Source organism: Macrobrachium nipponense, chromosome 26, assembly GCF_015104395.2.
Source record: "Macrobrachium nipponense isolate FS-2020 chromosome 26, ASM1510439v2, whole genome shotgun sequence".
NCBI classification, from domain to species: domain Eukaryota; kingdom Metazoa; phylum Arthropoda; class Malacostraca; order Decapoda; family Palaemonidae; genus Macrobrachium; species Macrobrachium nipponense.
This window is the reverse complement of record NC_087215.1, coordinates 35,429,220-35,456,951: the sequence shown is the minus strand read 5'-3', so window position 1 is coordinate 35,456,951 and position 27,732 is coordinate 35,429,220. Positions and strand designations below refer to the sequence as shown.

Sequence of the window (27,732 nt, the reverse complement as noted above, 5' to 3'; positions counted from 1 at the left end):
TGTATTGGAAGACTTTTAGTTCTGGCAATCCACGTAGCCCATGAGTTAATTTGCACTATGAACATGCATTAAATAATGAACTTTGCCGCATGTTAGAAGAATTCGGTAAATACAATAAAATTCTTATTCTAAAAAAAGAATGTTTTCAGTTCTTAGAATTCATGAATTTAGTAATAAAAGAGATTTTGTGGAACTAAGATTTTGTGGAACTAGATGCGTTCCCTATCATTATATCTCATTCACAAAGAAAATTCCGATGAATTAAAGAAGGTAACGCGCTCTTGGTATTGAAATTTCTTGGACTGCCTATCAGTGTCGCGGTCTTATTGCCATTTGCATGTGGATGCAACAGTATCAGATACCCTTCCCGGATCAATGCTGGTCATCGGAAAAGGATATTAAGGCTGTTTGCCACTGGACTTCGGAGCCTTCAGACTATCACATTATTATCCCCATTGCTGTTCTACGAGACGTTAGAGGAGGCATATGTTGTACCAGACGTCTTCCAGGTTGAAGGGTCTATCGAAATGACTCGACCAGAGAGAAAGAGGTCGCAAGAGTTGGTTTTATGCCCATGAAAGATCAGACTCAGCCATCGATTTTTCAGTGCTTTTCATGAAATAGCGAAGGATGATTACACAGTATTGGGAATCAAACGTCCACGGCTCCTTGAACGATGAATAATGAATGTATGCAGCTCATTCGTTTTCTGTTGCATCAAAACCAATATAACATTGTAAACTAAAGTTAAATCCAAACAACCTAGACAAATTGGTTAACATTTCCAACAAAACCTTAAACCTGATATCCACAATTTAAGACATAAATAAAAGGAGGAGAGCTCAACTCACTAAAAATAATAACAAGAGGAACAGACAGACAGACAGAGAGGGGCTGGAGGTATTGGGTGAGAGCGGGTGTGTTCTTAAATGGTGTATTTTTCGCACTCAAGTCGAACAGAAAAATGCAATTTCCTGTATTGGGAATCGTTGTCGATCTCTCTGGGTGAATCCGTTTTACCTTTTAAAACCTGCCTACTTTTTAGCATCACACTTCGGTTGTTGTTCCTTTTTTGGGGTGGTGGGGAGAGGGATGATTTAGTTTTATCTGTGATATTTTATTGTAATAGATACCTGAAATTTTTTCTAAACTTCTTGCTAGTGTCTGTCATTTTTATTCCTTTTTGATATCTCATCTGATATCATCTTTTCTTTTTTTATTTTCCTCTTCGACAACGCTCCATTATGCCTATGTGCAATTTTCATTTTGACAAATCGTTCAAAATATTTCTTCATAAACATTGTCCACAAATTCGAGTTCTGATTGCACCATTTAGTGTCGGATGTTTGAAATGACCAACGTTTGCACCACAGCTTCGAATTACAAAACAAAACAAACATGGAGGGGTGTGAAGAAATTGTTGTCCTCAGACACAAATTACTTTGTCTTCGCAAATTTGTACATGGCTGAATTTTACCCAATACAAAAGAAATGTAAACAAAATATTCCTTTATATACCCTATTAACAATGCACTTTCCATGACATCACTCCAGCGAGGAGTTCATTATGTAAATAATATACTATCATGTTCTCGGCTGGCATGTAGTACGTATTGAAGATACGCTTAATATATTTTTCTTTGGGGATGTGAGGTGTTCAGATAGGGAATGAATCCACAGAGTCGAAGAAAACAGAACGTTAAGAATACCAAGAAATAGTAGAATTCATTCATGCGCCTCGTATTAACATAAACCATTTCATAACGGGTGATCGTCATTTGGAGTGCCATGGGTATTTATGAGGCTTCCTTGGCATATGATATGTAGTTCAGTTAGAATTTTCTGAAACTCTTGTAATGCAATGGACGAAACTTGAGATGTTAATTAGTGTTGACATGGACTATCATAGTGAACAATCAGGTTATATGGAACAATTCTGGCTGCTTTAATTATTGTCCATTGTTTAATGCGAAACGGTATTGCCCTGTTCACAGTGATCCTGGACTCGGTGCCTTAGAGTGGATGCAGTGTGGAAATGAAAATGGAATATAAAATTTAGCTCAAAGGCCGAGAGATGGGACCTATGAGGTTATTCAGCGCTGAAAGAGAAATTTAAGAGTAAAAGCTTAATGTTGAAGGTGTCACAGGAGGGAACCTCAAAGCAGTTGCACGATGGAACAATTATTAGGAGGAGGGGGTGGGGGAGTTGGAAAGTAAGATGGAAGGAGGTACAATAAAAGGAATGAAAGTGGTTGAAGCAAGGGGCCGAAGGGACGCTGCAAAGAACCTTAAGTTATGCCTACAGTACACGGCGTGAGGTGCACTGACAGCACTTCCCCACTACGGGGCTGGATATAGTATGAACATTGATTGAAAGACTCACTGACCTGTCATACCTATCATTGCGTTTGCCGCCATTGAAATTTTATCTAAATCCTTTTACTCATGCCTGTATGTTGCAAGGATTTCTTGCACGTGCATAAAGCCAGGCTATTTTGGTTGTTGACTTCCTTCCGTCTTGTCCTTCTTTCGGCGTTTATGGTGTTGAAGTCATTCACACCCCATCATGCGCCCTTGGTATGTTTTAGGCAGAGAGTGAAGTGGTAGTGTATAGTTTAATTCTGCATTGACTGTATTCACACACTACAATGTGTTAAGGCTAACTGACATAGGAATACGAGTGTACAGCTAAGCCTTTACAGGAAGGAACAGCTCCATTCTCTCTGGAATTTGAGAACCTTTTCAGGCTTGTGGATCTGTGTAAGTGCAAATTAGTAAAACTAGCAAATAGGGGGAAGGCGTGTAGGATGAAACACCCCATTATAAACCATCTTAGGGGTCCCCACTATAACCCTGCCAAGTTTCATGCCCATCGGACCAACCATTTGGCCGTGATTGAATGACAGACGGACGGACAGACTTAGCGCCCATTATAGTAAGATGTGGTGCTTTTGTCTATTCCTCTCGAAATGTTTACAAATCCTACTCCTATGTCTTTAGTTTATAATAACATTTTGTTGATGGTCTGTCAATACAAACGAAATAAGAGACACGAAGTTGAATACTACAGCAGAATGCTGCTTCGCTGCAATTATTTCTCATGTTGAGAGGGGTGTTCTTGCACATAACATTGAGAAATTGACTATTTTCTTTTATAAAAAAAAATGGATTGAAAAAGGGAAAATGGAAATTATGGAGGGATAAGGTAAGAACTGGACTGTATCTGTAAAATGATTCACAACACACGATCGACAATAAATGTGATTTACGAAACATGTGAGTGAGTTCAGCGTCGAAAAGGTGTAAAATAAAGTTCGATGAAAGTGTCAGCCAAATATATATCAGTGTACCACTGAACGGTTGTAGTCTGACTGTAAAGGTTTTCAGCGGCTCCATAAAGACTGGCACTTGTAATACAGACAGTGACAGTTTTAATAGTAAATTTTCATATGATTAATGATGTGGAATAAACTGTCGATCCCACTCGTTTGATTTTGAGTCAATTCCATTGTGGATAACGAGGAAAATGAATTACGTAAATTTATAAAAGCCATAATGGACTTTGACTGATTTTATGACAATAAAGTTATCGGTAGGACAATCTTTTTAATTACGCTGCAGGAATGGGAACGCTGGGTGGTGTTGTCAGCGTCCTTTTTTATTCCCTGTAATAATAATTCCCCTGGATAACTAACTACCTGACACTAGTTTCGCTGCGTCATATCCATTTATCACATACCAGCCTTTGCGGTGATATTATGTAATGCGTAATATGGAGACCGCCGTAAATATTGTTCAGCCGCATACTACTTGTGTGCAAGCACAAATATTTATTTGCATATACAAATATACCCACACAAATATGTGGGTGTCTCGTTACACGGTATGCCACACTTGACCTAAGCATTGAATTAATTACCTGGAAGAAAATGTGTGTATATATATATATATATATATATATTCTATATATATATATATATTTATATATATATATATAGATATATATATATATATATATATATATATATACATATATGTGTGTACGTATGTATGTATGCTATAAGATTGACGGCTTCACTTATGCAGCATATTTTTATGGCTACGAGGAGAGTGAAAGAAAGGAATGCAAGATCTTCCGCTTTTACTCTAAGGGTTTTCAAGGAAACTTGAGATTGTTTTATTGTTACGATGCAGTAATTTTGTACTCCTGTGTTTCACTTTCTTCCTGGCCATTCACAGTATTTTATAATACAGGGTGTCCATAAAGTCCCAGTACCATTACAGGAATAAATGCTTGTAATGGTATTGGGACTTTATGGACACCCTGTGTGTGTGTATATATATATATATATATATATATATATATATATATATATATATATATATATATATATATATATATATATGCTTGTAAAGGTATTGGGACTTTATGGAAACCCTGTATATGAATGATGTAGGGGCCCAAGGGCCGCTACAAAGGAGAGCCACCATACGAGAATGAACTGGCATTTGTGAGGAAAGGCTGCTGTCCTCGGCCAAACCAGGCTTTTTCAGCAAGATTTAACGGATAACCATAGTGCTGATACATTAAACACGCTCCTGCCGTTTTTGTTCGAGCTAATGAAATGGGAGATTAATTATTGAAAGCGTCACGGTGAGCAACAGACGGAAAATTCAATGCAAATAATGTAGCGGAAATGACTGACAGTGCTCTTTTGTCGGTGCGTTTACCGGAAATACTCGTGAATAACTTCAATCATGCCCGGAAACCGGATGGAGTAGTGAACGAATCCCTCCCTAAATCCCCGCTCTTCATTTAGCCGAGGTTAGTTCGGTAATGGTCGTCAATAAAGGCACGGAAGGAAAGGTAACACAGAATCAATTTAAAGCTGACGAAGATCAGGAAACAGATAAGGAAATAAAAGCAGATATCGACGTCATGCAGTTTGTTTAAATCTTCAAAGACCTGGACATTTTGAGACCGATTGTAGAGTTTCCTCTCATCTTTCATTCCACGGAACAAGAGGTCACAGAAATGATGACCGCAAGACGCGCAGAAGTTGCGGAAGTTTTCCCCCTAATCAAACCCCGAGACCAAGATGCGTATCACGGCAGCGAGGTCAAGTTTCCCAAAGAGCGAATTCGGTTCGAAATCAGGTTAGTTTAGCTGAAGAAAACTTTCAGACGGGAGAAATGGAAAGCTTGAAATAATAACTTTGGCAGAAGTAGAAGAATCGAACTCGACGACTTCTAAATCATCAACGCTGGTAACAAATAGCTCCTAAGGCCGAGTTCCTTTGAGATGTACCTGAGGGTGAGAAGACATTTGTATTCATTAATACCGTTTCACTCCAGACTGTAACGCCATATAACAACTGGAGCAAAAGCCTTGCACAACTACCGCTGAAAAACGTAATGGATGAGAACGTGTGCGGCATCCATCAAACTCTATTGGAAGTAATGGGGGATATAAATTTTCGGTTCGAAATGTGAAATAGGATTTTTGATGAATCGATCTAGATGGCGACGAACGTAAATTTATCGTGTCACATATCAACTGGGTATGCAACGTTAGTTAGTCACGCAATTATTTTGAAACCGAGCAAAGAAGAGATTTATGTCGGACGAAATACTATAACATTGTTTGAAGGATTAGTGACTTTCGAACGATGAACGGCTCACTCTGATTTGATAATGGAAGAAGAACAAAAAGGCGGACAACAGTAATGGGAGAGAAGCTACAGTAACTGAATCGGGTACGGATAGCGAAGCAACAAGTGACACGGAAATTAGTGAAGTTTGATGTCTATCAAAGAGACAATGAAGTACACATCATAAACAGCGGCAAGTAGAACCCCAAGAGGGTTTTGAAGTCCGGAGAACGAAGAGTAATAATAAGATGTATGATCAGGTTAAATTCACTTGTAAGAGAAGTTATGACGGTAACTAATACACTAGTGATAAAAATGGTAAAGGGCTTACACGTTGTGCTTAAATAAAGCTCACAACGAGTAAATATAAATATATTCCGAGTTATCTAGAGGTCGTGGTGGTTCTTCATTGTTCCTTGAAAAGAGTGCAAAGTTAATTGAACTGGAATCGCGATTAAAGATAGTTAAAAAGGCAACAGGAACCGTAATGAAATTAATGCCGGTCTCAGAGCGAGAAATTTTCGGATATAGAAGATACATTGTTGGAATTGTTCTGGTAGTCTGGAAGGCCTAGATGGTAATTCCTCTAGCCTATAAACAATAAAAAAAAATAAAAAAAAACATATATATATATATATATATATATATATATATATATATATATGGATGTATGTGTGTGTGTGTGTGTATGTGTGTGTGTATACATACCCGCACCCCTGGTATCACACAGTCTGACAGGAAGCCACGGAAACGAAAGAAAATACGATGTTACCCGAGTTGACCGGATCCTTGTTGATTTCAAAGAATCTAATCGTAAACTAGTGAGATTTGCACGGAATTTGTAAGTAGAAAAACTGGAACCACTAGAAGCGGTAGTTTCCAATATCACTTAATGTCCATCAGGCTCAAATCCATTCCTATCACAATTTTGAGGTGAATGGAAATATTTTCACGGGATTTTTTGATAACTGAGATTTTTCATCTACTCGCAGCTTAGACCCTGTTCACACACGGCGGTTGCATCCGCGCTGGTGCAAAGTCAATTAGAATTGAAGAAGGGATGTCCCTGTCAAAGTAAAGTCGAATAGAATAGAAGTATGTCAGGGACAAATCGAAGCACTTCAAAGCTACTCGAATTTTTATAGGTTAAAACTGCAAAACCATTTTCAGGCTCCAGAGTGTGATTCAATTTTCAGTTAATTAGCTTCATTTATTTTGTATTTGAATATCTTTTAGGGATATATATATATATATATATATATATATATATATATATATATATATATATATATATATATATATATACTGTGCTTCACTCATGCCCTCATTTGGCAATTAATTAAATGCACCCCGTAAACTGCAGACAAAACGAGTGAGAAGAATGGAGAGAAGCGTAATAAAAACCAAGCCTTCCGTGCTGCGATGTTATTTCATGAAATGTTTTCGAGAAAAGGCCTTTTTCCCAGCTGCTATTAGAATTGCTATTTTATTGTTATTATAGTTGGAATCATCGTTATGAAAAACGCGTATAGTTTTACACACACGCGTACATGTTTGTCATCCTGTGAATACCCAAACTGTGTAGGAATTGAAACATATATGAACACTGCACATGCATACACACTTGTGCACATCTTTACCCATTCAGTTTGGCTCACCTGTAGATTATTATTTATATATATAAATATTATCCGAGAATTTCAGAGATAGGGAATGGTTATGATACATATATTAATGGAAGAAAGTTTACCCACAAGCAAATTCATAGTTACAATAACATTTCACATATAGGCAACAATTTTTCACGTATGTGTAATTAACAAAGATGCTAGATTATAATATATATAAATACATACACACACACACACATATATATAGTATATGTATTATCGCGTGCCAGCCGCGTTCTCGTTGGGTCCAAGGGTTGAAGTAACATTTGATTGACTAAAGCAATGACTTGGCTCAACTTGGGTGCCTCAGCATTGGAATAATTGAATCAGTGACTGCGTAGAGCCAACGAAAAAGGGAAACAGTGAAATTAAGTACAATTTTACAAAATGCAAGGGATAATACAGGGGCTTACTATTGAACCCCGTGGCTCTTTAGGCTATGTTAAACAAGGTTACAAACACTAACTAGTGCCACACCACGTACGAGGGTGATAACTAAATTAGCTAAAATTATCCTAAAGTTAACACTGGTCGTATACAGAACAGCTAAGAAAACGCTCAAAATAGTACTGCCGGTGATCACTGTTTTAGTAGTTCGTTTTGTAACTTTCTGTTTAAAAACATTTGAATGACACAGGTAGACACAACAGCACTGTTGGTACAATCTGCAAAATATTTGGAGTTGTAGCCACTGAACACTAGGTATGTTGCAAAGATCTTTACTGTTGAGGTGCAAGCGCAAAGCAAAACTTCATTCACTTCTGTGAATGGTTTAAGCAAAAAATATTACTCGACAGCTTGACACCAAGAAAGCACAACTAGAATCACTTGTTGAAAATATGACTATTACGGCAAAAGAGATTTATGTCACTGCACTAGGTCACGTTTCACTGGACTGGGAATTTGGGGAAACAAATTCAAAAGGGAGGTTTTGAGTATATATTAATAGTGTTAGAGAATTTGGTTAAAGAATGGGAGCTGGGATTATAGACACTGGTTTCAAATTGAAAATACAGTTCTCTCGGCAAAATACAGTTCTCACTGCCAAAGAAAGGAGCTAGTAGGGGTGGGATTGGATTGCTGATTGCACCAGGCTGCTGGATGGAAGAGTGTGGTTGTTGTGTTGAGTGTAGAATTCCTCTGAAGTATGAGTCTGTGTAAGGAAAGGCTCGTTGGCTTTAAGTGTAAGCCAAGACACTGGGCAATGTGAGTCTCTCTCAACTCTAAAGGTGGACAACAAAGGTCCAAGTGATAGCTAAAGACGTAGGGCTATCATGGCAAGAGCCTCTTTCCTCTGGTATGGCTCCCTACTGTACTGATTGGTAAGGGCAATCCTAGGCCCTTATATCCCCATTTGCGGCTGCCATCATGGATTTTCTGAAATGGCGACTTCTTTTGTTCTGCCGTCAAAAGGGATCATTCAAATCCCCTGGTAGGTGCTGTAAGAGAAAAATATTTCAACAGAAATGAGTGTCACAATTCATAAAAATGGAATGGGGCGTTGCTGAAGAGAGAGAAAGATTGAGAGTGGGCGGAGTTACTAGGTGTGAAAAGGTCAGGTCAAAGTTAAATGGGACGTGACAGGGTCAAGGGCTCGGCTGCTGGAGCGGTGGTGTTAATGTGTTAATGAGTTATCACGTCCCTATGGGTTTTTACACACTGGCGGTAGGAGAAGGTATGGAGCTTAATATTCATCCCAAACTTTTCCCATGAGTTGTGACAATGCAGGTGACATTGCTGGTGGCCAGCGAGACTGGATGGCGTGAAGCACTAATGACCGCTGGAGGTCGTTAAAGGGGATTATATGGAATTGGATAGGGTATTTACACTAAAGACTTAAGAGACGGATATACATGGGATTTTGTCTGAAGGACGCGTTAATAGATATGCAGAAGTTCTCAAAGGGTATGCCTGTAGGGTTATTGTATTCACAGCCTCTCAAAGAATTTACAAACTTGAAAAGTATGTTAAGTGGAAGAAACTATGTTGAACCTATTTTGGCACTAAATTGATTTGTGATGCATTTGAAGGTTGAAAAAAGTCAAGTATATCTTAGTTTAACCAGACCTCTGAGCTGATTAACAGCTCTCCTGTGGTTGGCGTGAAGGATTAAATTTTTTATTTACGTTGCTAGGAACCAATTGGTTACTTAACAACGGGACCTACAGCTTATTGTGGGATCTGAACCACATTATATCGCGAAATGAATTTCTAATCACCAAAATTACATTCCACTCTGGTTGCAGCTGGGAGCGAACTCGGGATACCAGATCGGTATGCGAATGCGCAACTGACTCTGTCCAGGGAGGAACTCATTAGGGGTCTCACTTTTCAGCATTAAGGGTTGAAAAGTGAGATGTCTGGGCGGCTGTGATTTATTTTAACAATGAGACGAGTTAGACTTATATTTCCCTGGCAGTCATAAAAAACATGCCATTTTTTCGCATTCTATAGACGCTCTTTTAGTTTATGTAATATTGAAATGAGGTCAATGAAGTGACATATATATATATATATATATATATATATATATATATATATTATATGTATATATATATATATATATTGTGACAAAGTGCCAAGTATCTGGTTACTACACTTACCAATCATTAATTGTTACCTCACAACAGCCAGACACCTGAACCTTCATCACAGGTACTAAACGACTGAATACTCTAAAGGTAACAGTGATCCCTTAAACAACTTACCAGTATTGCAGAAAATCAGACTAAGTTCATCAAAACAGGTGTGAGGTAATCTTGTAGGTAATCAAATTAATTAAAGGGCATCACTCCATCAACAACTTTAAAAGTCTTAGTATTTCCCTGATATGCATGTATACTGGTGAAAAAGAAAACACTTATACAAATTTAAAATACAAAAATTTATTATCAAACTCAAAATTTATAAGTGAAATTCACAATATCAGGGAAATCACTGTTACTTGAAGACAAAGCTAAGTTTAATTAATTCTTGAATTAAATTAAGTAAAATTAAATAAAAATTAATTTATCACAAAATTCAAGAAAATTAATTCAATCAAAATTCAAAAGTATTAGGCAATAATTAGAATTTGGAAATTAATTCACAAGTGCTAAACAACAATGAAATTTGAAAAGAGTTCTAAGTAAATGCAAATTAATTCACAAGTGTTAAATTCAATTAAATGTGCAAAGATTAATTAATGAAAACAACTAAGTCAATCAAGTTGTGAATGCAAATGAAAACGCAGAAAAATGTGTAAAATACCAAAATTGTAAAGAGTACCAATCACACAGAACGTAAAATAAAAACAGACTTCAATAAGAAAATGGATAAATGCACAAAAAATCACTTCAATAAGAAAAATGGATAATTGCACAAAAAATCACTTCAAATGAAACAAACACAAAACACAAAAATTTGCAATGGGTAAAAATTTAAAGTTTCACCAAACCATTGTAACTATTAGTTGCAACTAATAAACTTAAAATATCACGTTACCTTTGTACCAATTTTCTTTCTACTGCAGCTAGTTCAAAAAATTCACCAATTCACAATATTTCACAAAAGAGAAGGCACCGTTACACACTTGTACAATGTTTGTTGAGATTCCACAAAAACACTAAATAATACTAAATACCTCTAAGAAATCTGAAATCTAAAATTCACGAGTGACCAATGATTATGTATAAAATCTTCACGTTACGTTAATATCGAGTATGGCGAGGGAGAGAAAGAGGGAGAGAGAGGGGAAGTGACCTCTGAACGCCAGGGAGTAGTCAAAGTCTGTAATGAACGCTTTCGCTCTCTCCTTGTATGGGCAACTTCAAGAGACTGACGGGCTCAAATTGTTTTGGACATGCGAAAGATGGTGCAATCTTTCTACAAGCTTCTAATATGACGTAACTTTACAGAAAAATCGTGAAATCTTCACGTGGTTATTGACAAAGAAGTACGCGTCTGAAACCAGTCATGTACGTTGGATGCTCTCTACATGTTCCAAAACAGAAGTCAAGCGAGTAAAATTGATTAAGATTGATATGCATCCAAAACACAATGGAGATCTCGAGAAATCTTACTCTGAGGTGATGACAAGTTGTGGAAAGAATAGGAGACTTCTGGGTCTCTTACCTCGAGGCGTTGACATATTAGGGAAACATTTTCTATCTTGGAACGAACAAAGTTAATCTCTCTCTTTTCACATTTTATGTTATATTAACTTTTACATTATGTTATGCGAAATCTGAACATACAATTTTAGACATCCTATAACTCTTAGCTAAATAAGGAATCTGGAAATGTTGCAAAACTCTTTTCTAATATTTTATACAATCAAGGAGAAGATATATGCATTATTAAAATAGCAGCATATAATAATATGTATATATATATATATATAATATATATATATATATATATATATATATATATATCTTGCACAATTGTATTTGTTGCAATTTTGCCAGAGATAGGAAACTTGGTTAAGTTTCTAGTGGCCTATGCCATAGTGCATATGGGGAAGTCTTTGCTCAGACACTTCGAATTTGGAGTTTTGTTATAATAAATTATGGCACACTGGTGATTTTTTCTGGAATTTCCCGGGCAATTTTATTTGCCGAATTTTTGCCCTTTCTCAGCAGTTATGCTAAACAGAGAGTTTATAGTTTTTGACTATAACATTGAGTTATTTTACTGGAGAATTGGAGATATGATTGGAGATATAATATTTTGGCCATTTGATTTTTTTTTTTTTTTTTTTTTGAGATATTCCACAGTTTAGGCCTATGGTGGTGAGAGCTATGTTTAGTTCAATTATTTTGCAACCATTTTTGTAGCAAATGGAGACACCTTTATGAGGAGATATGGGGCAATATTTTTGAGTGTGTCAGCTAGATGCTTTGAGTGCATTTTTAGGGGGGATGGAGTTTCATTTTTGATTATCCTGCTTGGAGCGTAATAATCTTTTTTGGAGACTTGTTTTATTCCACATGTGATTATTGGTGAGATAGAGGGAATATGGCGCTGTGGGGTTATTAATTAAATGGAGGAAACATTTTTATCACTGGAGTGGTATTATTATTAATATGGTGATATATACATATATATATATATATATATATATATATATATATATATATATATATTATACATATATATATATATATATATATATATATATATATATATATATATATATATATATATATTTGGTTATGATTTTTGGAGTTGAATTTCTGGGGTTTTACGAGCCTAGAGAGGGGTTCTGTAGTTCTTTTGAGTTCTATGGAGATGTCGTATTTTTTATATTCACCAGTGGGTTATTTTTGGCGACATATAATTGCTGAATTGTGAGTTTACCGTAGTTTTATCCCGAATAGGTGATAATTGTTTATAATTGGGCAGTATCATTTGGGAGAGTTATGTCTTTGAGGACAATTTTGGAGCACGTTAATCATATCCTGGAGATATTTTGTGAAATATGCTTACGTGATATCAGTATAGAACTTTTTTTTTGAGAATCATGGGTTCCCGAAGTTGCAAGTCTGACTAGACATTTCTATATTGAAGTTCGAGCACCTGACGTGTCCGCAGGTGGATTTTTTTGCTGAAAATGCTGTGACGAGTCCGGTTGCTGACTCTCTTCCTTCAGTATTGATTGCTCAGAGTTTTGCACTATTCTGAGAGATGCTGATTTTGGCATTTCACGGAGATGTATTTACGTAAGGGGGTTGTTTCCGGCCATTTCCGATCGAAGAAAAAGTTGCGATGGCGGAATTCTGTGACGATACTTATCGCATTTATGGGGAGAAGTTGGGTTATGTATATTATATATATATTGTGTGATGGGGAAAGTTCACTTATTGTTGTTATCTTTATTTTTTCTTTTTTTTTCTTTTTTCCTTTTCCTACGAGAGATGTAATTGGGGTTAAGCTTTAAATAGCATTTTTTTTTCCTACGGGAAATGTAGTTTGTTGGGGTTTGTGAATTGCATGAATGGGCGTTTGACATTACGTCTCATTGAAATTAGTTATATGAGCAGTAAAAGGTTTTTTGGTGTTAGACATTGGAGAGTTTTTACTGATTTTGTGGGTTGCTGAAATATCAGAACTTGAGAGAACATTTTTTCAGTGTTAGTTGGGTCTGGGCTTGTTACGTGTTTTTTTTGTTTTTTTTTTTTTTTTTTTCAGGCTCATTACTTTTTCTTTTTTTTTCCTTTTGTGAGAATTTTTGAGTTTGAAATGTGATGACAGAAGGCCGTGGAGTTTCTGTGAGTCTGAGTTCTGAAGTGTGTGCTAATGTATGAATTTGAAGAATTGAGTTGGAGAATTTAATATTTATGATTTAGTGATCCTATGGAGTAGCTTCACGAGTTGTAGTTCAGTGGTCATATTTAATGGGGTAATTGGGAGACGTTCAGTTAGTATTTCTGGGAATTTTTGAGGTCATTATTTGACAGAAGTATGTCTGGGGTTAATTCTTTTTTAATTGACCGATGACTTGACTTTTGACTAACATACTGAAACACACCATAAATATCGTTCCCCAATGCTAGCAAGACGCCCACCATCCGTTGCAGAGATGTTGCTGTTGTGTTCCACATACAAGAGTTTCTACGAGTCTACGGGGTTTTACAGCGCTTCTGGACTACGGGAGCCATTGGATGTTTTCCACTGGGAGACGTTTCGCCTTCCTACAGCGTGTTTCACGAGTCTGTGCAGTTGCAGTTGCAGACAAAGAGGGAGATTCGATATTTCAAGATGGAAAAAGTTTCTACACCCAATTGTTATTGTTGCCCTGGTTGAGGTTTTTCGAGATGATGTGTGATAGACATAATGTTGTGCTGCCAGAGACGTGCAGTTTTTGCTATGTTTTGTGTTTAATGAGCCGGCCAATGTGTTTTTTTTATATATTGAGCTGTTTTATGTGACCTGTGGCTAGGCAGGAGCTAGCCAGGATGTTGGCCGAGCTGCTGTAACAAATAAAGTTGATAATATGATATGTATGAGACATTGTTGTAAGTCATATGCTTTGACATCTCAGAAATTGGGAATCATCGTTTTTAACTTCCCTGGAGACTGAGTGTCTGAGCGACAGCTTAGGAACGCTGATATGTCTTGTTGGATGGTGTGACTTTAAAATCCTTACCTAAGTAGGTCAACGTTCGTCCTGTCGTTATGGGTGTTCGTCAAAGGCGACTTTGAAACTGGATTAGAGCAGTTACAGGGCATGAACGGTGGGTGCGAATTCGTGCGTTCGTACAAGCTATGTCCGTTCATAATAGCATGTAATTAGCCAGAACCATAGAGATCGTTAAGGGGAGAGAAGGCAGATGCCGGGATGGCTCAGCGAACGTTTCTTTTATACTGTGAAGTGAAACTGGCTGGAAATGGGTAAGAATTACTGTGCTTTAGCCAAAGGTGTGGCTTGACTGTATTTTTGATATTTTGTAAAGATGTTCTATTTCATTTAATCTTTTGACTTTGTATTTACAATTGTGTATGCTTATAGTTTGTTCCTCCTGCTCTTTTAAACAGGTGGTTCTAGTGGAGGGAACAGGTGGTTCTGGTAGAGGGAACTATATTCTGGAGAAGAGTGAAATGGTGTGACTAATTACCGAATAGACTGTTAATTACCGGGGTTTATCTGAGTTATCTGAACTTTGAGTTATCTTTCCATTTAATCATCCTGTAAGAATCTGACTTATTCAATTAATACTTTACTTTTAAGTAAATGTATATTTTTGTAGTTCCGACTCTGATTTGATGACCTAATGAAATGAGAGAGAGAGAGAGCTGTTGCCAGTTGAGAGAGAGAGAGAGAGAGAGAGAAAGTGTTACCAAACAAGTTTGCCTGCCACTATGGCTTTCGCTACCAGAATGAATAACGGAGGCGGTGGCCCCGTTATTAATATAATAATATATATATATATATATATATATATATATATATATATATTATCACCATATACATATATCATATATTATAATACATATATATATACATACTTTAATTAATACATATACATATATATATATATATATATATATATATATATATATATATATATATATATACAGGGTGTTTTGAAATTAGAGCCCTCCCCCCTCCACAGAATAAATGGAAAGTTATGAAGTTTTCTGCTATAGCCTTTCTCCAAGTACATTATCTTAAGTTTCTATTAAGCTCTTTTTCGTTTCACGTATCTTGTATTTTCAGACTGACTGAGTTAGATACAGCCATGGCTAACGACGCAGAGGAAATCACATGGATTGACCGAATCTGGGCTATAACCTTTAGAGAGGCCACTGATGCTGGCACATCCTTCATTTCACGTTCCCGAATAGTTAAAAACATTAAAAGAGATTAATCCTTTGTTAAAAGAAACTGGAACGAAAATCCATATGACAGTCATCGCAAAAAGAGTGAGAATCTTGGAAGGTCTGAAGTCCTTTCTCAGGAGTCAAAAGACATCATAGCTGATGCAGTGGGTAGACCAAGAAAGTCTTTATGTAAATAGGTGCTTGAACTAGAAACAAAGAGGGGAAAGAAGAGAAGTTATAGTGCTGTATATTGTGAGTTGAAAAAATCTGGTATCAAGCCATTTCATGTTATCAGCAAGCCCAACATCACTCAGCAACAGAGAGAAGACTGTGCATGGTTTTGTGGTTCATTTCTTAAAGATTGAGATGAAGCTGACTTTTTCCATGTTGCCGCATCAGATGAATTCTTCATTTACATTCAGGAAGCATAATCATAAAAATGACATCATTTGGGCTGCAAAGTTGGATTATATCAGCGATGACGTGCGTTATCACCAAGTTGTGAAATTTCCTGAATGCTTGGGAATTTTTCTCTGTTTCACAGCCAAACGGTTAATGTGGATCATTGAAGAAAAAGGACAGTCATGGAATGGCAAATACTTCAGAGAAACTGTGTTTACTGGTGGAGTATTTCCTTTCTTCAAATATCCTTGAAACATGATAAGACACCATGTTTCAAAGCTCTTCAGACACAAGAGTTGCTTCGAAACAGTGGTATCGATTTCTTCTCGTCAAGTGAATTTCCAAGTAGCTCCCCTGACCTTAATGTGTGTGAAAACATTGGTAGTATTTTAAAGGATCATGTTGAAGTGCGCACAGTGAACTATGATGGTATACCAAGCCTCGACGACATGTAAAGAGAGGTGACCAAAGTGCTCAGGGAAATGGAGTTTGCTGAAATCATACCCCTCAAGAATGCAGGCTGTGGTACAGGCAGTTGGAGGCTACACAAAATATTAAATACTCAGAGAGAAACTTAAATAAATACCCGTTCTGAATTACTTTTGCTTTTGTCCATATCAATTTTAGTTTATGCTGTAGAGGGGGGCCGCTCTTATTTCGAAACACCATGAAAATATATATATATATATATATATATATATATATATATATATATATATATATATATATATATATACAGAGAGAGAGAAAGTCACACACACACAGATGACGAATAAATTCAGAATATGCCCAAGAGAGAAAGGAAGAATATTATAAAAAATCGTTTAGCTACATGGAGTCGGAGCATGAGAAAAAGAACACGGAAAAGTGAGTGACAGACGACGATAACTCAATATCGCATTCGCACATACACACACGTATACGCATATATTCGTAGACAGATATGACACTCACACAACACGCAAACATACATATAGTATATATATAATGTATGTATGTATGCATATTTATATGTATGTGTATGTATGTTTCTATGAGTGCGTGTGCGCAATCCTGCATACTCAGGCGAATGATAGCAAAGATGCAAGGTCGGCCGAAGAGGAGAAAATGAAAAACTAATTGCTAAGTACTTTCGTGCGATTATCACATATTTTGCCGGTGCGCTGAACAAGGGAAGAGAATTTGTTTTTCATAAGAAAACTTAACATGGGAAGAGGAGAAACATTTGAATTTAGAGCAGCTGTAAGAGAAACGACTAAAACACACTCACAAATCCAAAGTATGTAAGCGTTATAAAAATGAAATGATTGAATGAGCTATATTGGGCAGACTGGCAGAAATCTAAATATAAGGTGATAGCAGCACCAATATAGTGTCAGTACTATTCAAACCTAAAATGCTGTATATTTTCATGAAATAAATTTTGATCATCATATTGACTGACAAAAATGCAGGTCCATAATTCCTTGGAATGATTATACAAAACGTAACGTTTTAGAATCGGCTCATAAAATTTCATCATAGTGACATAATGAATATTGGGTTCGGTCTTTTTAAATTGGATGGCTTTATCATTGAGGAAATTATTAAGCAAATGAACATAAAAATTGTTCGTTAATAACTGTGTTATGTACTTGACCGTATTCATGGGTAGTTATATATATATATATATATATATATATATATATATATATATATATATATATATATATATATACCTACATATATATACATATATATATATATATATATATTATATATATATATATATATATATATATATATATATATATATATAATTATTAGTCTTTCGCTTTTGCGAAAGACTTTGTTTTTCCTTACGACTGTCATTCGTAAGTATTTCTGGTTCCTTCCTTCTCCTATGTGATATCTTAGTAGAGTGGTTCTTCTTAAGGAGATGATTCAAACGGATAAGTTGAAAAAGGTACAACAACTTTATTCTGTAACTCCATAATAAGAGAGACAGTTCGGTCGGGAGACCGATATGTTTGATCGCTAGAAATGAACTGACTTATTAGAGCATCACGTTGATAGCGAAAATTAGCTATCTCAGCGATTCACATGAAAACATACGTAGTCCGCCGGCTCGGAAGTTACAAGTTTCCGGCGTAGGTTAACAGGTCAACCGCTTCCCATGGAAGGCGTGTTGAAAAGATAGATAATATACAACAAGCTGACATATCAAACAAACCTAAATCAGGCTACTGCAGACATCGCATAGCGTAATCTAGATCTGCCTTGGTCACGTAGGACCTTCCTAATGCTAATGACCTCAGGTCATGGGTTTTTATTTACAGATTATGTAATTCTAAAATGTATTTATTACATATATATATATTGTGTGTGTGTGTGTATGTATGTATGTATTGTATGTATGTATATATATATATATATATACATATATATACATATGTTACGCAAAATGTGGATAATTGCCAAATGTGTACATTTTGCAATTAATTTTGCCTATTGTGTACAATTTGCAGCGCTTGGTGCCGATTGTGCACAATAGGCAAAATTGATTGCAAAATGTACACATTTGGCAGTTTTTCCACTTTTTGCAAGGACATTTTGCCAAATGTTAACATGATTTTGCAACAGTATTTTGCCAAATATTAACATGACAATGTGGTCATTCCTCGGAAAGAGAAACGTGCACAGTGGAAGCTCAGCTGCTTAAAATTGAAAAGGAAGGGCCTAAAACCAGCGATGACTATAATATGAAAAAAGATTCGAAATTCTCAGAGTTGGTGACGATGACCGACTTATTCGGAAGCGTAAAGGATTGGAAACTGAATTCAAGTTTAAAGTGTGCTTTGAGGAAGTTCATCAGGCCATTTCGGTCGCGCATTCAGCTGTGGGTCATGGCGGTGAAAAGAAAACTTTCAAAGAAGGACAAAAGAAGTGGGCTAATTTGACTATGCAGTGCTGCCAGATGTTCATAAGTTTTTGCATTGAGTGTCAAGAGAAGAAAAAACGTAGAGTACATAAAGGTCTGGTGGTGAAGTCTGTTAGAAGCGAGACTATTTTTTCTTGATGCCAAATTGACTTGATCAATTTTCAAACATTTCAGCAAGTTTTGTGTGCTGCGGCCCCTTACATCAAAACGAGCTGAGGAGGTTGCTAACACGCTTCTCCCAATATTTTTGACCTTGGCGCTCCCGTTATCCTGCACTCGGATAACGGGAGAGAGTTTGTGAATGCCGTTATATCAGAGTTGTCTACGCTCTGGCCTGAACTTAAGCTCGTCACTGGTCGGCCGCGCCACCCACAAAGCCAAGGTGCAGTTGAAAGATTGAATGGAGTCATTCAAGACAAATTAAAAATTTGGATGCACGAAAACAAGTCCAGCAGGTGGAGCGTTGGGGTCCACTTTGTCCAGTGGCAAATAATCATTTCGGAACATGAAACCATAAAAACAAGTCCGTTTAAAGTCATGTTTGGGATCGAACCCAAGGTAGGCCTAGTATCCACTGTTATTCCACCTAATAGTGCTCGGCAATATAAGAACTGAAGAATATTTAGACACCATCCTCCAAAATGAAGCCGAAGGGGCGGCTGATGAAGAGGAACAAGAAGGAGAGGAGGAACAGGAAGGAGAAGATGAACGAGATGGAGAAGAGGCCCCGCAATTCGCTGAAGCTCGGCAACTGGCTGCAGCCGGCCAAGAAAAAACCGCACTTAGAATGACAAGGAGAACGAAACACCTCTTAAGTGCCCTACAAGTGGGTGACAACGCGACGCTGAAAGTTCCCGACTTTGATCGTGGGCCGAGTGACAGCTGGAACCTCATGGTTGTGGTACTGCTGAGAGACGAGGACCTGTACCAGGTAGGCTGCAGAGAAGGACGCATAACCACCCGGTGCACGGCAGCTGACATAGACCCCGTTAAGGAGAAGCTCCTCACCCCAGATGAGGTTCCTGACGTTGAAATGGCTTTGAGAACCGCTGTAACCAGGTACACAGGAGGCCAAGGGTATGTGAAGTGTGCCTGTAAAACAAATTGCACAACTTCCAGATGCTCCTGCACAAATAAGCTGTTAAAATGTAACTTTCGTTGCCACCCTGGTCGTTCTTGTAGCAATATTTAAGTGTTAAAGTAGTGTCAATCCCTTTTAGTTTGAACAATAAATACTAATAAATACTAATTTTAGTTTGAACAATAAATACTAATTCTCTTTTATTCTTGTTTCATATTGTGTACAATCGGCAAAATGCGGTTGCTTTTTTTTTTAAAATGGCAAAATTTTGCCATATGTGGATAATTATCTACATTTGGCAAGCGCAATTTCCAAATGTGTACAATTTGCAACTTTCTCGCAAAATGTACACATTTGACAATTATCCACATTTTGCGTAACATATATATTATATATATATAAGTTGTACATGTTAAAATATCTATGTGTATATATATATATATATATATATATATATATATATATATATATATATACTATATATATATATATATATATATATATATATATTTTTTTTTTTAATGGAAAAGCACGTCTGTTGTTCCAAGTGAATGTCTACACCACAGAGGTTAAGATAACATAGGGTTCAAACATAGGTTAATTACATTTTCTAAAATATATATATATCCCCTTAAAAAATTTTACTTCTACCCCGCCACCCCCCCCCCCCCCCCCATCCCGGACCCCTGTAACTTTTTTAATTTGGGCCGATTTGGTTCAGATTTGAAATGTAGGCTATTGATGCTAATTGCATTATTCAAAATAGTTATCAAGCCGTAGCCACAATAAGGAATTGGGTGAGATGGTATTGGGAAGGGGATTACAAGTAAAAATAATTGGAAACGACAGACATTAGTGTCTAATCTATAGTTTCCGAAGTTGTTGAAATGAATAGTGACACTCCTGATGCCCTTCTAGTCCAAGTTCAGTCCTGATTGGAAGGGGGGGTGAGAAGGGGGTAGGAGGGGGTGACAATTAGAAATAAATAAAAGCACAGATATTAGTGTCTAATCGATAGTTTTCGAGGTTGCTGGGGTGAATACAGACGCTCCTGATGCCCTTCAGGTCCTAGTTCAGCCCCGATAGGAATTGAGGTGAGAAGTGGTGAAATATAAAATGTCAAAAATACTGGGCAATGTAACTGAAGCAACTTAACTCTGTGGCAAATCTCATACTGAAGATGGTGGGAGTAATCATTGTTTTTGATTGAGGGTAACTCTTGTCGTTTACAAAGCTCGCTTTTCAAAAGAGCTGATACGGTATTTTTAGGGGAACCTGACAGACGTATCGTTTGTCGTCACTTGAATCAGATGAACTTCACTACTTCAAATCTTTACTGGTTATGTGTCTCAAAATAAAAGGATGAACTTCATGTACCACATGCCGGTTGTTCACATCCTTACTAAAAATTTTCTTTTATAATGCTTCTCAGTTATATTACGTTCTAACAAAATTGAGGAAGCCAACTTTTCATTCCTTGTATGATTAATAGAATTAATTCTCTCTTACATGGACAAGAATTGCACTGCTATTGAGAGTCTTCTTATGCTTTCTGTATGTTGTTCATTTCTGTTTTGCAAAATTGCTCCAGTTTGACCAATATAGAATGTACCGCAGGATTAACATGGGAATTTTATATGCAAATTCATCGGCATTGCTGTATAGTTCTTTAAAACGGCGTTTTCCATTATGTTTTGTTTTCTTAAGGCCCCATTGAGACCGAAGTTGTTAAGCAAATGACAAATCACGTAAGTTTTTTTTCATAATATATATATATATTATATATATATATATATATATATATATATATATATATATATATATATATATATATATATATATATATATATATGTGTGTGTGTGTGTGTGTGTGCGCGCGCGTGCTCTTGGTATCATAAAAATTCTTTCATGTTATTCGCAGTGCAACATCTAATACAATATCAGGATATTTTCATTTTTGCTTGTTTTCCTTATTTCAGGCAAGAAATTGATACATATTGCGACTTATTCTAATGAAATGAGTGTAGTTTTCTAAAGGAAATTTCAATAAGATTATGAATATCAGACCGGGAATGTATAAACTTCGTCAGTTTGTTTCAAAAGAAATGTATAAAGTTACAGCATGATTCGAATAATAGCAAATCGATATGCTATATAATTTTCCATTAAGAAGTGGCCCAGGGGTTCCTTGAAAGAGAAGATTTGAGAATTAGGATTACTCTTTCTATTGTTCACAGGTTCGTTTTTCTTCTGCTTCACTCTAACTTATAAAGTGAACATTTCTACCACTCTGCACCTGTCTTCTTCAAGATCGAAGTATTAATAAATATTAACTGTATTTCGTTAAGTATATAGAACCTCTGCGAAGAATTATATACATCGTATACATAAAAATTACAACAGTTTGATTTGCTTCTTTTCTAATAGGAGTGTTTTTATCGTTTTCGCGTGAATAATTTTGCTCTCGGTCAAATATTTTTGATGATACGCAACGTTTTATCCAAGATGTTACAAGAAAAATCCTACACGAACCTGGCAGTTCTTAGTCCAAACTCTTAAAGAAATTGTACTCACACTCGTGTGTATTTTGAAAAAAGTATATTTTCAATTTCGTCTGACTAAGCAGTAAAAATGCCGTAGGACGGATCCAATTAGGTTTGGCAAACATTAAGCATCCCTTTCTTTGAACCGTTTGCCCGATGGTGGTTTCCTTTTGGAATTTGACCTGTCAACAAGATGGAACCAAATCTGTCATACTGCTTTGCACCGGAAATCTTGAGAGCAAATTTAGCTTACGAATTAAATACCTTTGTCTAAACAGTTGTTTTTATCGGTTGAAATTTTAGTTGGGGTTTTGCGTTTTGTTTCGTGGGTTGGTTTATACTTATTGTCGTTATTCGAGTAAATAAACTTCACAAAGATATTATGGAATATATGATATATATATATATATATATATATATATATATATATATATATATATATATATATATATATATATATATATATATATATATATATATATATATATATATATATATAATGTGTGTCTACGTACGCGCTCTTATGTGTGTAAAGGAACTGAAAATGTCTCGGATATTGTCATAGTTTCAATAATGATTTTCTTTACGTGCGGTACACAAACAGATTAATATTGGGAAATGTAATTAACACAATCAACTGACATAAGCATGCAGCCTCCACCTCCATTCAGTATTCATAAGACAGTCGTTAATGAATTCACCTGTGCTCCATCTCATGTTGATTTCCATACGGATTAGATGCTGTCCACTCGTGCAATGTGATGAAGGTGTATCCCATGACTAACATAATGGGAGATCTCAGTGTAGACAAGATGATTAAATTGAGGGGCATCGTTATAATTCAGGATGCAGGATAACACCGAAAGCAACTAATTCCAAACTATCAAAGAACGACTCACTAACACTCATTAGAACGAGACAGATGATCTTTTAGAAATATATTTCAATATCTAACCTTTAACTTTTGAGTCCAAAAAAAGCGTCTAAATAGACGAAAACAGTCAGGTCCATATCCTTTGTTCCATTTATCTTTGACAGTTTTCAATAATAATTGTTTGTGATTTCCTGCTTAATTAAGTTAATCTTGCTGAATTACAACACCAATAGATATAGTGGGTATCAAAAGAAAGGTCAATTCAGTGATAAGAATTACAATGAAACGACAGAACAATGATCAGTGAGTGACCTTGGAAAAACTCTTGAAAATCATTGGTAACTATTCCATCCTTTTTATGCAGAATTCATGAATTCGGTTGAAATTCTTATCTGTAATAAACCCTGTGGCCAAACAACGGAAAACTCGTTCTCGAGTGGACGCTTGCACTATAACTTTAACTCAAGGATAAGTAGGATTTGTTCTTTAATAATAACATTTCTTTTGTTCTGTATTTCCTGTTAACTTCTGTTACTTTTTTAAATGAACACAATAATTCGTTGGAATTTTGAAGTTTAAGTCCATTATCCCTGTGGACTTGTTCCATAAGACTAGGGGTCATGTTCTGAATAATAATAATAAAATAATAATAATAATAATAATAATAATAATAATAATAATAATAATAATAATAATAATAATAATAATAATAATAATAATAATAATAATTAACTAATGAACCTCCGTAACGAGGCTTTAATATTGACAATTAAAAGCCAAAGTAGTGTTAAAAATATATTTTTGTACAATGTTAAAAATGACTAGGAGAGACTTTCGGATACTGCTCCGTATCCCTCTTCAGTAGGACTGAGGAGGGATACGGAGCACTATCCGAAAAGTCTCTCCTAGTCATTGTTAACATTGTACAAAAATATATTTTAACACCGCTTTGGCTTTTAATTGTCAATGATAATAACAGGAGTGCTATTTTGGGAGAGTTCATGAAACACACTTGAGCTTAGATGTAAGTACTTGCATCTAATACCGGTTGTGTAGATGACCAGATTTTATCTGGGCCGAGCCTTATGTGACAAGAATAGAGAAACTTAAAACACAAAAAGTCTGCCTGTACTACCATATAACATTAATTTCTAAGATATCCCCAATTCGATCACTAAACGAAGCTGGACTAATGTTTGATTTAACCTTGTTACGTGCTTTCTTATTTACCGTCAATTTGATCACTAAACAAAGGATAGTGGGTCATCAAAATTCGTCCTTGGTTCAAGGATGAACTTTGATGGAGCACTATCCTTTGTTTAGTGATCGAACTGACAGTAAATAAGGGAGTTCGTATTAGTCCAGCTTCGTTGACAATAGAAAACTCGATTTGCTTGGTGCCTGTTTTAGTATATGAGGGAGAGCAGTGGGTGAAAGGTGAGTGGGTTTGTTCGTCCGCTGACAGATTCACCTACGAGACTCTGACGTGTCATTTTCAGTGACATTGAACCCGGAACATCGTTTTTTGTGCAGAAACATAATAAAATACAGATAGATGTTTTTTTGCGGGAGAAATGGCCACGATTTTCTTAATTGTTTTCCGCCAAGAATGTGGATGTAATGATAGAAGGGTTGTAGAATTTTTGTGTTAGGGAAAGAATGAATTCGATTTCTATAAATGAAAGGAATAGTTTTAAACAAGCACAACCTGGGCAACCAGTTTTAAATGAACGCTTGTAGTTTTCAGCAGACTTGTTCGAACAATGCTCACGAATCTTTTTATTGGGAATATGCAAAGTTTAGAGAGACTAAAATTGCTTACATTCGCAGAAGAGTGATTCAACAAATACCATAAGCTCAGTTGCAAAAGTAGTGTGGGGAACAAAATTTTCCCCGCTTTTGAAAATAGTGAAATGTTAAGTGAGTGAAGGGGCAGGGCAGACCCTGGTCGCTACTGCGAATATTTTGTAAAAGTTTAAATCCAACAAAAACGGAACGCTAGATATGACCTCGACACCTGGGACAAAATGGGCTTTTATATAATCGTTTATTTTGACGAAGAGAATTTCGTTCTCATTTTTCTTGTCTCTTTCGATTGAGTTCAGTAACTTGATTACCCTCTGGGAGCCTTTAAGCAACAAAATCCTATTTGGATACAACTTCATAAATACTGTGAAAATCTGCCGAGCTGTGCGGCAATAAATACAGTCAATCTTTCTCTCGCTTAAACTCGTACAAAATATCAGTAGCAATATTTACAGGTGATTGACGTCCCCTATTGCTCTCTGAACGTATCGCTGCCTTCAAAAGTCAGGAGGTATTTTGCTCTCTCCCCACCGATTTTAAAACAGAATTTGGTGTACAAATATGTGTGTGCATGTATGTATATATACACACACACACACACACACACACACACACATATATATATATATATATATATATATATATATATATATATATATATATATGTAGTTTCTGTACATATAGTACATACACTCATGCATACTATGTACATTATATATATATATATATATATACATTATATATATATATATATATATATATATATGAATAACTTGATCACGAAGTATATAAAACGTGATGCTATGTTATAAATAAAGGTTTTTTGCCACGAAGGAAAACATGAAAAAAGCGAGATAGCCAAGTACTTTCGGTCCTATTCGGATCCTTTACTGAGGCTTTCTCGCTTTTTTCATTTTTTCCTTCGTGGCAAAAAACCTTTATATATAATATATATATATATATATATATATATATATATATATATTATATATATATATATAGTAACGTGTGTGTGACTCTTTGACAGATAGCCTTCTCGCAGGTAAATCGTATTAATTGCTCATGCACTTGTGATGCCCAGTTATTTTAAAACAAAACGTTTCCTATTTCCTGTACCTCCTCTTATCTTCGAGACCAAAGCTTGGAAGCAAACCATTCAAGTTGCTGATATGCTGTAAGATTCTTGTATTCTAATGCCGACAGTTGCTTCAGCAAAGGCTTTGTTAAGGATATAGAGGATCAGTTATGTGGCTGGAAAAAGGAAAGTTACCGGGAGACGATGCGGTTACAATAAAGGTTCAGCTGTACAGGTTTGAAAGTCTGATAGAGAGCTAACGAGGGTAGTAAGGTATTTCTAGATGAAGGAAAGGTTCCGCAAGAATGGTTGTTCCCTGACATAACGGAGTAGAAGAGGTAATGGAATGAATGGACCCTAATCTCCAAGAAGCGAGAGAACATGCCCAAGAAAGAGGTGGATGTCCCATTATGTCAGGGAGTTCGACGTACAAGTGATGCACAACCTGGTTAGGAGTATGAATTGGCCTTCGTTGAGGAAGTCTTCTGTTTCCATTTATTCTAGAGCCACTCATTGTTGAAGGAAACGGCTTACATTATATATATTATATATATATCTATATATATATATATATATATATATATATATATATATATATATATATACGTATATATATATATATATATATATTATATATATATATATATATATATATATTCATGTGTGTGTTTGTGTGTATACGCTCGTGTTTGTGCCTGTGTAAAATTCTTCTTCCTAAAATCTTAGAATACATTTTATACAAAAATTATTTCAAACACTATTCTAGAGAAGTAAAATGTTATCCCTGAACACTGATAATCCTACAAAAAATAAAGATATATAGCATCTCTCCAAAATTTCTGTTATGCTTCTGTGTTTAAGTGTTAAAAGCCCGGGATAATCTTTTTTTATTTATTGCCTTCTCTCCATCCGTTCCTGAAGTTCATGGCAAAAGTTTGAAAGGAAAAATTTTCATGAAATTTCCGGAAGGTCAATCTTTTGACCCGACCAAACTGGAACAAAAAATAGCAACGTTGGCCATCATGATTTCATACACATCGCAGACATAATAAGGCAGCCACATTGGCCTCAGGAATTCTGATGGTAGGTGTGGGGAGAGGAGAGAGAGAGAGAGAGAGAGAGAGAGAGAGGGGGGGGGGGGTCAAAATGCCTTTTCAGCCATGAATTTCTATTTAAGCAAAAATTATATTTATGTATTTCAGTCTGCAGTGTGGCTAATATACCTGATGCAAATGGCCAACAACAGATAAGCCAAAGTATGAGAAAATAAACACTTATATAACCTTTTATCACTGTCCACACGGCCCGGAAAAGCGAAAATGATAACATCTCGTCATTGAGGGAGCTTCCCTGTCACGTACTTGAGTCTGGACATTGCATTAGCAAACTATTAGCTTAGTGAGTTT

General features: G+C 36.0%; 1 protein-coding gene across 1 annotated transcript; it reads left to right on the top strand.

The window, feature by feature from the left end:
- The first annotated feature begins 16,859 nt into the window (after positions 1–16,859).
- On the top strand, positions 16,860–26,545 carry LOC135199634 (uncharacterized). Its single transcript, XM_064227794.1, has 3 exons — positions 16,860–16,894; positions 19,557–20,024; positions 26,455–26,545. Exons 1-3 carry the CDS (start codon positions 16,860–16,862, stop codon positions 26,543–26,545), a joined length of 594 nt encoding a protein of 197 aa, XP_064083864.1.
- Positions 26,546–27,732: the final 1,187 nt, after the last annotated feature.